At 40.1% G+C, this 13,523-nt stretch overlaps 1 protein-coding gene across 7 annotated transcripts in view; it reads left to right on the plus strand.

Moving 5' to 3' along the window:
* USP28 (ubiquitin specific peptidase 28) overlaps positions 1-13,523 on the plus strand; it is a 56,782-nt gene that overhangs the window by 15,315 nt on the left and 27,944 nt on the right. For all 7 annotated transcript variants that reach the window (XM_068554607.1, XM_068554614.1, XM_068554609.1 and 4 more), the window contains 3 exons: positions 6,545-6,650; positions 7,572-7,731; positions 12,931-13,017. In XM_068554607.1, the coding sequence (XP_068410708.1) occupies positions 6,545-6,650; positions 7,572-7,731; positions 12,931-13,017 (353 nt within the window). The remainder of the gene's footprint in view (positions 1-6,544; positions 6,651-7,571; positions 7,732-12,930; positions 13,018-13,523) is intronic.

Consider the following 13,523-nt stretch of genomic DNA (forward strand, 5'->3'; position numbering starts at 1 on the left):
ACTCTGACTTAGAGGACTAGCCATTGGAGAGTTTGGTGCAGAGGAATGCTGTAAACTGGTTTCCTTTGGCTAAAGATCATTCTGGCTGCTCTGTTGAGAACAGAATGTGTGGGAGGGAGTAGTGAGCATGGGGCAGAGCAGGGAGCCCAGGGCGACTCAGGAAGCTATTGCAGATGAAGGCGGTGTGGGCCAGGATGCAGTGGTGGAAGGGTGACAAGTGCTTGCTCTACAGGATTTGCTTACAAAGGATCTGAGGGTTGTGAAAGAAAGAGAGGGGTTAAAGATGACTCCAGGTTTTTTTCCTAAGGAGCTGAAAGGATGAGTTGCACTTAACTGACATGGGAATAATTGCAGATGGAGCAGATTTGGGGTGGAAAATGAGGAGATCGGTTTTGGCAATATTAAGTTTGAGATGCCTGTTAGACATCCAGGTGGAGTATCAAAAAGGCAGTGGAGGTCCTAGTGTGCAGTTCAGGGGAGAGATCTGGGCTGGAGATGGATAAAACTTGGAATCATAAACCTGTAAATGGTACTTAAAGTTACAAGAAGGGATGAGCTCCAAGGGAGTGGGTATAGAAAAGAGAAAAGGTTCAGCAGTAGACGCTTCCAGCTTCCAGTGTTGAGATGTCTGGGCGGGGGGCAGGGTGGGGGTGGGAGTTCGTGAAGAGCGTACAGGGGAGTAGGAGGAAGACCAGGAGAGTGGTACTCTGGAGGCCAAAGAGGCTTCCAGGAGGAGGGATCTATCAGCTGTGCAAGGTGGTGTTAATGGATATTTGAGCTGTTTGCAATTTTGAGCTATTCTGAATAATGCTGCTGTGAATATTCTTGTATATGTCTTTTGGTGCACGTAGTGACTTTTTCAATCTACATTTTTCTTTTCTAGACGCATCCATGTTGGTTGTACCTGTAGTTATTTCTTTTGACTGTTGTGTAGTATTTCTTAGTCTGAATATACAACAGAATTGATATATTTGTTGATTGACTTTGGGGTTGTTTTGAATTTTTTTGCTGTTGTAAACAAGGCTGCTGTGAGCTATTTTGATTTATGTTTCTTGTGCATGTATGCAAGAGTTTCCTTAGTGTATATGCCTAGCAGTGTAATTGGTGAGTATTAAGATGTGCTCATCTTCAACTTAGTAGCTATTATTAGTGACATTATTTTCCAAAGTGATTTTTTTTTTCGTATTTATTTATTTGTTTGGTTGTGCCGTGTCTTAGTCGCGGCATGTAGGCTCCTTAGTTGCAGCCCGTGGGCTCCTTTAGTTGCGGCAGGTGGGCTCCTTAATTGTGGCATGCAAACTCTTAGTTGCGGCATGCATGTGGGATCTATTTCCCTGGCCAGGGATCGAACCTGGGCCCCCTGCATTGGGAGTGCGGAGTCTTAACCACTGTGCCACCAGGGAAGTCCCCAAAGTGATTTTTTTACATATTTATACTCCCACTAACAGGGTTTGAGGGTAACTCTTGCTCTCAAATTTGTTAGATTGTAAAATTGTTGCCTGTCTTTTTGATATGAAATGATAATCTTGTTTTTAATTAGAATTTTTAAAAATTAAATTATGAGATTGAGCATCTTTTCCCTTTTGACCATTCATGTTTCCTCATGTGAAATTTCTCTTCGTGTCTTCTGCTGGTTTTTCTGTTTGTTTGCCTCTTTTTATTGATTCTTGATGTTCTTATTGATAATGACCTTATATTCTTGATGTTAACCCATTTTTCTGGACTTGGGTGTTGCAGATACCTTCTCCGTGTTGATGACTTGTGTTTTTACACTATGGTGACGAACTAACAAATAGCTTCCATTTATTAATCTTCTGCTGTGGTTTGTGTTTTTTGTTTAAGAACTCCTATATTGTGAAGTTATAGGATATTCTGTTATATTTTCTTCTAAAATTGTAATGTTTTGCTTTTCACATTTAAATCTTTAATTCATCTGAAATGAATTATCTTGGTAAGGCATAAGATAGAAATATGGTTCGATCCACCCCCCCCACTTCCTCCAGCTATTCAGTTGGTCCAGGACCTTTTATTGAATAGGCTATACTTACCCACTGATTTGCAGTATTAGCTCTGTGTTATATCCGATTTTCATGTTTTCCATTCTATTTCATTGAGTATCTGTTTTTAATTCTTTGGGGTATATACCTAGGAGTGGAATTGCTAGGTCATATAACAATTCTGTGTTTAACTTAAAAAAAAAATTCTAAAGGAGGACTCTTTTTTCATAACTGCAACAATATTATCACACTTAAAAATTAATAACAATTTCTTAATCTCGTCAAATACCAGTGTAGAAATTTCCCTGATTGTCTCACTAACAATATGTTTGTAATTGGTTTGTGAGAATAATGATCCACATAAAATGAAAACATTAAAGTATGTTTGAAATGTTTTTTAAGATCCCTTTTATCTATATAGTCCTCCTCTCTTTTTTTCTTGCAGTTTAATGTTAGAAGAAATAAAGTCCTTTGTTCTGTCATGTTTCACACATGACAGGATTTGCATGATACCACATGATTGCATTCCTGTGGTATCCTTTAATGGATTTTTATGTCCTCTGTCTTTCCTATTAATTTAGATGCTTATCTGGCATGACAAAGTCATAGGTAGTGTTGTGTGTATTTCTTCTATTTTGTCGTATCAAGAAGAAAATAATGTCTGGTCACCCTCTTTTTGTGTTGTTAAAATTGTTAGTGTGTTCAGATTGTTAGTTTGATTAATTTATCATAAAATTCCCCACCTAGTATTTCCAGCCACTATTGGTGATGATTGCTTAGGTTCTATATTTTATTGGAGATTTCAAAATGGCAATATTTTATCTATCATTACTTCATAATTTATTATTTGGAATTATTTTTTTTAAATTGTAGTTAAAAAAACACATTAACATAAAATTTACATTTTAACCTTTTAAAAAAATTTTTTCATCATGGATTTTTTTTTTTTTTTTTGCATCAGTTTTAATTAATTAATTAATTTATTTATTGGCCATGCCACGTGGCATGCTGGGTCTTAGTTCCCTGAGCAGGGATTGAACCCTGCCCCCTGCAGTAGAAGTAGAGTCTTAACCACTGGACTGCTAGGGAAGTCCCACATTTTAACCATTTTTAAGTGTACAGTTCAGTAGTGTTAAGTATATTCACATTATTGTATAAAAGATCTCTAGAACTTTTTCATCTTATAAATCTGAAACTTTATTCCCATTAAACAACCCTTTGCTCCCTCCCCGCCCCCAGTAACAGCCTTCTGCTTTCTGTTTCTGTGAATTTGACTACTTTAGATACCTCATATAAGTGGAATCATACAGTATTTATTTTTTTGTGACTAGCTTATTTCACCTAACATAATGTCCTCAATGTTCATCCATGCAATGGCATGTGACAGGATTTCCTTTTTTTTTTCTTTTCAATTTTTTTTATTATGGTAAAATACACATCACATAAAAGTTACTATCATAACCATCTTAAAGTTCAGTGGTATTATGTACATTCATGTCATTGTGCAACCATCACCACCATTCATCTCCAGAACTCTTTTTTTGTCTTGCAATACTGAAACTCTACCCATTAAACAGTAACTCCCCATTACCCCGTCCCGCAGCTCCTAGCAACCACCATTCTACTTTCTGTTTTCTATGATTTTGACTACTCTAAGTACCTTATGTAAGTGGTATCTTACAGTATTTGTTCTTTAGTGGCTGGCTTATTTCACTTAGCATAATGTCTTCAAAGTTCATTCAGATGCACGTTAGAATTTCCTTCCTATTTAAGGTTGAATAATACTCCATTGTATGTATATACCAAATTTTGTTTATCCATTTATCCGTCAATGGATATTTGGGTTGCTTCCACCTCTTGGCTTTTGTGAATAGGTGCCATTTGAACGTGGATGTGCAAACAGCTCTTTGAGACCCTGATTTTTCATTTTGGATATATTCCCTGAAGTGAGATTGCTCGATGATATGGTAGTTCTGCTTTTAATTTTTTAAAAAGTACGGGAACCTCCACACTGTTTCCCGTAGCATTTGCACCATTTTATAATCCTGCCAACAGTGCAAAAGGGTTCCAATTTCTCCACATCCTCACCAATGCTTGTTATTTTCTGGTTTTTGTTTTTTTGATAGCCATTCTAATGGATGGGAGGCATTATCACATAGTGGTTTTAATTTGCATTTTCTTTGATGATTAGTGACATTGAGCATGTTTTCATATGTCTGTTATCCATATTACATCATCTTTGGAGAAATGTCTGTTCAAGTCTTTTGCCCATTTTAAAATCAGATTAGTTGATTTTTTGTTGTTGTTGGGTTGTAGGAGTTCTTTATATACTCTGGATATTAACCCTTTATCAGATACATGATTGGCAAATATTTTCTCCCATTCCGTAGGTTGCCTTTTGACTCTTTTGATTGTGTCCTTTCATGCTTTAAAGTTTTTAAGTTTGGTTTAGTCCCATTTGTTGATTTTTGTTTTTGTCGGTGCTTTTGGTGTCATATCCAAGAAATCAATGTCATGAAACTTTCTATGTTTAACTTTTTGAAGAACTGCCAGCCTCCATTCTTCTAACTTCCACAGCAGCTGCACCATTTTACATTCCCACCAGCACTACACAAGGTTCTAATTTCTCTACATCTTCACCAACACTTGTTATTTAGCTGTCCAAGTGGGTGTGAAATGTTAATCTCATTGTGGTTTTGATTTGCATTTCCTTAATGGCTAACGATGTGGAGCAGCTTTTCATGTGCTTATTGGCCATTTGTGTATCTTCTTTGGAGAAATGTCTAATGAAATTCTTTTCCTATTTTGAAAGTTGGGCTGTTTGTCTTTTTATTATTCAGTTGCAGGAGTTTATGTATTCTGTATATAGGTTCCTTACTAGATACATGATTTGCAAAATTTTTCTTTCATTCTGTGGGTTGTCTTTTCACTATCCTGATGGTGTCCTTTGAAGCCCAAAGATTTTTATTTGATGATGTCAGATTTACCAATTTTTTCTTTCACTGCTTGTGCTTTGATTCGAAGATGCCATTGTCTAATCCAAGGTCATGAAGATATACCTGTTTACTTCTAAGAGTTTTGTAGTTTTAGCTCTTATCTTGAGGGCTTGATCCACTTTGGGTTCATTTTTGTAAATGATGTGAAGGAGGGGTTAAAAGTCACTCTTTCTCTATTGAATTGTCTTGGTACCTGTGTTGAAAATCAGTTGACTATAACTGTGAGGTTTATTCCTGGACTGTCAATTCAGTCCCACTGATTCTGTTCCATCGATCCATATGTTTGTTCTTATGCCGGTAGCACAAGGTCTTGATTTTTAGCTTTGTGTTCTTTGTGGTTTTTTTCTTTATAAATTAAGTATTTCATTCCTCATGTATAGAAATTCATTCAACTTTTGTTGATTGATCTTTTATCTAACCATCTCTTATTTTTTTTTTTTACATCTTTATTGGAGTATAATTGCTTTACAATGGTGTTAACCATCTCTTATTAATTATAACTATTTTCCATAAATCATTTTGGGTTTCCCTTGTAGGTGATCATTATCTGTGAATTATGACAGATTTGTTTCTTATTTTGCAATCTTTATTATTTTTTAAAATTTATTTTATTTTCTTATCACACTGCCTGGAACTTTCAGAACCATGGTGAATAAAAGCCCTCACAACAGACATCTTTGTCTTAGTCTTGGTTTTAAAGGAAATGTGTGTTAACATTTCACGATTAAGTGTAAAGTTTGCTGTGGGCTTTCCATGGATATTCTTTCTCAGTCTAAAAATATTCTTTTCTCTTCCTACTTGGCTTGGAGTTTTTATTCCTTAATGGAGGTTGAATGTTATAAAATACTTTTTCTGGATCTATTGAGATGATCATTTTTTCCTTTAACTGTTAAGATAGTGGATTTTACTGGTCTATTTTCTAACATTAACTCAGTTTTTCATTCCTACAGTGAATTCAGCTTGGTCTTAATATATAATCTTTTTTGGTGTGTTAGCAGGATTCTATTTGCTTTTATTCAGGCTCTTTGCATCTGTGATCATGCGTGAGTTTGTCATTTTTCCTCTCTCTTACTGTTCTTGATTGGTTTGTGATATACCAAGGTGTTATGCTGACTTCATAAAATGAGTTGAGGAGTATATTCTCTGTTCTCTAGAATAGTTTGTGTGAGATTGAAAATATCCATTATTTGAATGTTCAACTTTTAGCTGATATTTTACAATGATAAGTAAAGAGACTATTTAACCTACAGGTATGGGGTATATTTCTGACTCTGTGAAGTAAGACTGCAAAAGGGGGTATTTGATTCATTGCATTTTAGCAGCTTGTTATTACTGTACTATTAGCTAATCATAAGGTTACAGTGTAGCTGTAAGTTATTCATTTGACTCTAGCATAGAGTAATAAAGTTGTTTTTACACAGATGAGCCATTGTATTGAGAGCTAGGGAGTGTATCTAATTTTGTGAATGCTTTTACCTTTTTTCCTACAATACAAACAGAAAGGCAATGTTTCCTGCATGTAGACTAATTAAATTTCTATTTATCTTACAGAAGTAATAGACCTTACTCATGATAACAAAGATGATCTTCAGGCCGCCATTGCTTTGAGTCTGCTGGAGTCCCCCAAAATTCAAGCTGATGGAAGAGATCTTAACAGGTTATTGATTTAATTTATAATCTTTGCTCTGCACATTAGTGTGTAGGTCAAAGGCCGTATCTCTGTGAAACAGTTCTGCCAAGCTTCTTTAATTGCACCTAAATGAAATTTGTTTTATGAGAAAATTTAAATTCACATTAGCTTACTTACTCTTTGGTTCACTTTTGAAGAAGCTAAATATGATAAGGGTATTATTGCAGCCTGTGGTCTTTGAGTCGAGTAGAAGCCTGCAAGGTTTTGTAGTTCACATTTGCTAGGGGAGAAAAAACCGTCTAGGGCAAATATCTGATAAATATGTATTCTCTTTATTAACTTTGAGCCTTTGTAAACTTTGAACGTTTTGTTGTTGGCTATTGAAAATGAAAGTTATCACTCAGCTCCCCTAGGACTAGGGGGATATATGTTTTGCATTGGTACTGATTTGGTGATTGTCTGGTATTGTTCACAGATATCCAGTTCCAGTGGTGGCCAGTCAGTTTCCAGACACGTTTATCCCCTCATACTGCCAAGTTGTTTCTTTCAGGGAAACATAGGGCCATGGTTTGTGTGCTAAGCAATTTCGAGGCTCTTATCTTTAGCTGAGTGTCTCTCTGCCTCTTTCAGTGGCAAGGTCTGAGATAAGGCACTATTGTTGAAATGTAAAACTTTTAATATGGTAGCCATAAATAGTCTTGAGTCTCAACTCAGTTCCATCAGGGCCCTTGTTAGTAATAATCTCTGTTATGGCAGGATTAACCACTCGATGTTTAAACCTTTTCACTTATGTTGCAACCTTCTAGTTATTATATAGCCAGTGGTTACCCAGTAAATAGTTTATCTGGCATTTTGAATTACCCGTGACAGCTTACCTGCGTCCTCCATATAGTATATTGTTGTTTAACTCTTTTCTTTTTTGATGTGTGGTATGTTGGCACGATATAGGATGCACGAGGCAACCTCTGCAGAAACTAAACGCTCAAAGAGAAAACGCTGTGAAGTCTGGGGAGAAAATCCCAATCCCAACGACTGGAGGCGAGTTGATGGTTGGCCCGTTGGGCTGAAAAACGTTGGCAATACGTGCTGGTTTAGTGCTGTTATTCAGGTATGGTATTAGGAGACAACTGTGTCTTCTGGAAACGATTTTGTAATTTATTAAACTGAAATGTGAGACACGTAACTTTAAAAAACCGGAAACAGATAAATAAAACTGGAGGGTTTTCCCCATGGCATTATCGTGTTTTGGTTGCTTTCTTGTGTTTTGGACCTAGATGCTCTTGTGTCTAAATTGGTCAGTAGTGAAAACAGAATCTTCTGTGGTTGTAAATAGGTTGAGGAGGTGTTTTGGATAAGCATTTACTGAATGCTGTATTACAGCAGAGCAAGAGTTAACAAGGAGAAATCAGTCTTTGGGAGGCTATCATAGATGACCAGGCAGGAAGGAGATGATGGCGGCCTGGAATGGAGAAGTAGCATAATCCATGGAAGGGAGGAGTCAAAGCGTTCACGAGGTATTTAGGAGATCAGATCTGTAGGATTTGGTAAGCAACCGGGTAGGGATCTGTGCAGGAGGGGCTGAGAAAGACTGCAAGGTTTCTAGCTTGAGGTACCAGGTGGACGATGGTGCCATTTAACACTGGAGGAGGAATAATTTGTTTGAGTGTTAAACGGGGGATTTCGGTTAGTTTTATACATGCTGAGTCTGAGGGTCCATGTGGAGATACCGTGTAGGCAGTTATCTATGTGAATCTGTTGCTCAGTAAAAAGATCTGGGCTGCAGATATAGTTCGGGGAATCAGTAGCACGTAGATGGTGATAAAGCCAAGCTGGAGGATGGATTCCCCTGGGGAGCGTGTTGCCTCTTCAACTTAACCTGGCTGCGGTGCAGCACTTGACCCCGCCCTGCAAGCTTCTCCTTCACAGTGCTTGACACCGACCCAGCTGCTTAGCCAAAAACGGAACCCTCCGTTTCCACACATAAAATCCATGGGTTCCTTCAGCTTACCGTGTGCCTGGACTGTTCTAGCACTGGGGAAACAGCAGTGGATAAAACAAAGCCCTCACTCCCATGGAGTTTACTTGGAAAAGAGTGGGACAGACGGGAAACAAAATATATATCAGATGGGGATAAGTGCTATAAAGATGAATGAATGAGGGCAAGAGGGGCTAGAAAGGGTTCAGCTAGAGAGGGAAGGGGTGCTGTTTATGTAGGGGGGTTAGGTATGGCCTTTCTGCTAAGGTGGGCATCTGAGTAGAGGCCTGACTTAGGCGAGGGAATGAGCCATGTAGTTCCGTGAAGAATGTTTCATATAATTATATAGAGGACACTGCAGACAGGGAACAGCAAGTACAGAGACTCAGGTCAGGAGCTGAGAAATAGGAAGAAGGCTGGAACTGGATCGAGTGATCGAGGACGGGGAGCAGACAGCTGTGAGTGCAGGGAGGTGGTGGAGGTGGCGGGGGGAGCTTGGGGTCGTGATGAGGGTTCAGGAATCACGTGAGGTGGGAAAGTATTGGAAGGTCTGGAGCAGACAGGTGCTGCGATCCTACTTCCATTTTAAGAGGACCACTGGCCTCTGCATTGAGAATAGGATGTAGGAAGGTCCTGGGGAATGCGGGACACGAGTCAGTTCTTTCCTTTTGCGAGAGAGGGAGAGATTGAGATTGAGACCGAGACCCTTCCCTGGATTCACTTCCCTCCTGTGAGAGCTGGCGAAAGGAGCAAGCCTGTGGAGGGGATGACTGAGAAAGGCTTCTGAGAGAGCATGGGAGGACAGGACAGAGAGCAGGGCGTGTGGGGAGGGCTTGGCCTCCAACAGCAAGAGGGCAAGAGGGTAACGGGAGAGGACAAGGAGGAAATGATGACTGCAAATTAAAGTTGAAATAGTTCCTAGTAGTCATTTTTTCCTCTGAAATAAGCAGCCATTTTTTGAGGCAGAGTGGAAGAGTGACAGAATCAGGTTTTAAAGGGAGTGAAAGTTTAAAATTGTTGTTGTAAACAGCGGGAAACCAGTTGGCGCCAGAATACAATGGTGGGATTTCTGAAAATGTGAAGGTCTACTTGAGGTTGTAGACCTTAAATGTATAGTGGTATCCACATGTCCTGTTTGATCGGGACTTTTTCTCTTAGCAGTGCTCCAAAACGCTTCAGTGGAAAATTAAATTCATTTAAGTTGGAGGATTTGCTGGGTATGATGAAAGGACAAAAGAGCGGTTTGAGGGACTTCCCTGGTGGCGCAGCGCAGTGGATAAGATGCCACGCTCCCAAAGCGGGGGTTCCGGGTTCAATCCCTGGTCTGGGGAACTAGATCCCACATGCATGCTACAACTAGGAGTTCACATACCATAACTAAGGAGGCCGCATGCTGCAACTAAGACCTGGTGCAACCAAATAAATAAATACATAAATAAATAAAAACTAAGAGATTGTTTAAAAAAAAAAAAAAGAGCAGTTTGAGAATTTAATGAAAGATGGGTAGAGACCACGGAGTCAAAGCTGGGGAGGGAGAAATGAAAACAGGAAGGGAGGACAGGAAAGAGGTCTGTTTGCTTGGGTTCCTGATGACATCAAAGCACAGGTGTCCTGTGGGTCATTGAACAAATGAGCCAGAAGACAGGTTATGGTTCAAGAGGAGGTTTTTCTGAATTTGTGATCTGAGAAGTGGCAGTGTTTCCAGGTATTGACATATCCTGGGTATGTAGAGATGGAGTGGAGGAATAGGTCATGAGAGGTAAGATGCTCAGGGAGCTGGGGGGTCCCTCGGCTGAACAAAAGTACCTGTGTTCCCTCAGAAAATGTGAATTGGACTCCTGCTGTGTGCCTAACACTGTTCTAAGCCCTTGAGATATAGGAGTGAACCAAGCCAAGACAGAGCCTTGCCCTTAGGGATTTAGATTCTTGTGAGGCAAGGCAGACAAGGAACAATAAATAGAAGATAAATAGTTGAAATAGGAATCAATAAATAGTTGAAAAACTAACTAGTTAACTACATAGATGTTTATATAATATGTTAAACTCTGGTCAGTGTGATAGAAAAGAGAGCAGGGTAAGGGAGATTGGAATTGCTGCAGCAGGTACGGGAGCAGGTTCCAACACAAACTACGATGTGAGGTTAGGCCTCGCGAGGGGATGAGAGTGGAGCAAATGCCCGGGACGCAGCAGGCGAGGGAGTGAGCCAGGCAGCTGTCGGGGGAGAACATTCCACAGAGAAGGGAAAGCACCCAACAGTGGCCACAAGGTGGGAGTGAGCTTGGTGTGTTCACAGGACATCAGAGTCCCGAGTGGCTGGAATGCTAGGAGCGGAGGCAAGGATCCCTGGAGGTGAGGTTGGAGAGGTAACTTGTCTTTTGCTCTGAGTGAGATGGGGAGTCATGAGGGTTCTGAGCAGAGGAGTAATGGACGCTGACTCGAGTTTTAAAAGGCTCCCTCTGGCCACTGTGAGGAGAGCAGAATGGAAGGGCCATGGATACAAAGTGGAGAGACCTATGAAGGGGGCCGCTGCAGTCATCACTGAGAGGCCGTGCTGCCCTGGACCAGGTTGGTAGCCTTGGAAATAGAGAAGAGGTTGGAATCTTGATTTATTCCCAAGGCAGAGCTGACAGGATGTCCTGTGGATTGGGTACTGACCAAAGTCACCTAGTAAGAATGGCAGACTTGGGATGGCAGAGCTCTCACCGTATGACAGTCTTCAGTGAATCAGGTGCTTTATTTTGGTTACATTAGAAAGATAGTTAGAAGGACCTGTGTGGAGAGTGGGCGGGTACAGAGGAGGTTCTAGAGGCAGGGAGGCGCTGTGCCGTGATCCAGGTGAGCAGTGATGGGAGTCTGATTAGAGCAGGTGATAGAGACTGATAGAGAGGAGGTGGTTATGAATCAAACAGCGCCCCAGAGGCGGAGTGCAAGGGACTTCTTCCTGGATGTAAATGGTTGATAAAGGGAAAGGAGTCAACGATTATTCTGAAGTTCTAAACTCTGATGCCTGGAGGAGGAGGGTGTCGTTAGTGATACAGAGACTACAGGAGAAGAAGCAGCTGTTGGAGGATGAAGTTGATATTGGTTTTGGGAAATGAGTAATATTAGCTCACACGGTTGTAGTTTTTAAGAATAATAGCGTCTTGGGGAAAAGCCAGATTTTGGTGAAGGTGAGGAGGTGGAGTGAAGGGACTTGAGAACGTAAAGCCATTTTTCTCAAGGTAGAACAGAAGTCCTGGAACATGTTACGGGGTAGTCAGCCGAGTAGGGATGAAACCAGGAGGAACGGAGATGCGCTAGGTAGACCTGGGAGGTGGGAGGAGAAGAGACTGGGCTGCCTGTAGAGCGGAGCATCCCAGCCCTGGCTCCAGGTAGAACTTTGGTATCACATCCTAACCTGACTTAAGTTCCCAGCCCAGGTGTACACTCCTCCTATTGGCTGAATCCCAGTAGAGCTTGTAGTGGAGTGAGGGGAGTCGGAGGCTTACAGGCCACCCAGGATGCTGCTTCAGGAGTTCCAGCCTGTGGGCTGGAGGGGTTTGTCATCTGAGCATTATGTTGGGATGAGGAGTTATATTCATACAAGAGACTTTTTAAAACATTAACTTTCAAAAGATATTCATAGTTGGAAAAATGTATGATTTACAAACAGTAAAAAGGAATTCCTTTCCCTAATTCTGCCAGCCAGGAGATATCTGTTAAAATTTCTTAAAATACGGTATTTAAGACAAAGAGTGGCGAATAGTAAACACCGCTGTACTCACCACCAGCTTTAGAAAGAAATGTCTCAAATCCCTGTACTGTTAAGTCCCCATTGTACCCATCGCCCGTCATACCACCCCCTTCACCACAGATACAACCACAGGTGTATGTAACCCTAAACAGTGTACCATGTTGTTTTATATGATTAAACTTCTTATGAACAATATAATACTCTATCTATCTACACCTTTTTCTCACACAGAATGTTTCTGAGATACCTCTATGTTGATACATGCAGCTCTTGATCATTCATTTTTACTGTGTAGTTGTCCTTTTATGAAAACATTGTTTCTACAGTATTATTTTAATGACTATATAATAATCTGTTATACAGCTGTACTATAGTTTATTTAATCTTTTCCTGCTAGCCGTTAGGTTTTTTCTGGTTTTTTCCTAAAAAGGATTAACATTTTTTCGGGCGAAATTTTTATGTGTAGCCATTATTATTTCCTTAGACATAGTAGAAGTAGAATCACTAGGTTGACGGTTGTACATACTTTTAAGGTAAAAAATATTTTTTTGCTGCAGTTATTTTGAAAGAAAGCCTATTAATCCATTTCTTCATTTCAGTCTCTGTTTCAATTGCCTGAATTCCGAAGACTTGTCCTCAGCTATAGCCTACCACAGAACGTACTTGAAAATTGTCCGAGTCACACGGTAAATTGGTGTCAAGGAATCTTCACTGTTGTTTAGTCCCATTCTTCCCAAAGGCCTTTTAATTTTGGTTAAAGCTGGTTACTGTGATGCTCTTTTGCTTGTACAACATTTGTTTTCATTTCCAAATGGCTCTTTTTCTTTCTTTGTGACAAGGAATAATGTAAAGTTAAGCAGGAATAAAATTAAGAAAACAGTTCTAAGAAAGTGGCAGGTCACCCTGATGGCCTCAGCTTTTCTGCCTCTGGGTGGGAGGTTTAGAAATCCCTGTTCTGTTTGCACCTTCTTCAGGCTCCTTTAGTCACTTGCGCTGAGGAGTGCAGAGTGGATGACCTGATGCCAGGAGGCCTGGGCCTTCTTAGAAGAGTCTTTAGTCCATTCTTGCCAAAGGATATAGCCTCCTGCCGAGATCTAACCAACCCTTCCCAGGATTTCCCTTGGTGATGCCTTTCCCAAAAGGAGGAATGGCAGCGGTTTTAGAAAATAAACACTTTTGCTCTCTGACATTA

The sequence above is a fragment of the Eschrichtius robustus genome, chromosome 11 (genome assembly GCF_028021215.1).
Source record: "Eschrichtius robustus isolate mEscRob2 chromosome 11, mEscRob2.pri, whole genome shotgun sequence".
Lineage (NCBI taxonomy): Eukaryota > Metazoa > Chordata > Mammalia > Artiodactyla > Eschrichtiidae > Eschrichtius > Eschrichtius robustus.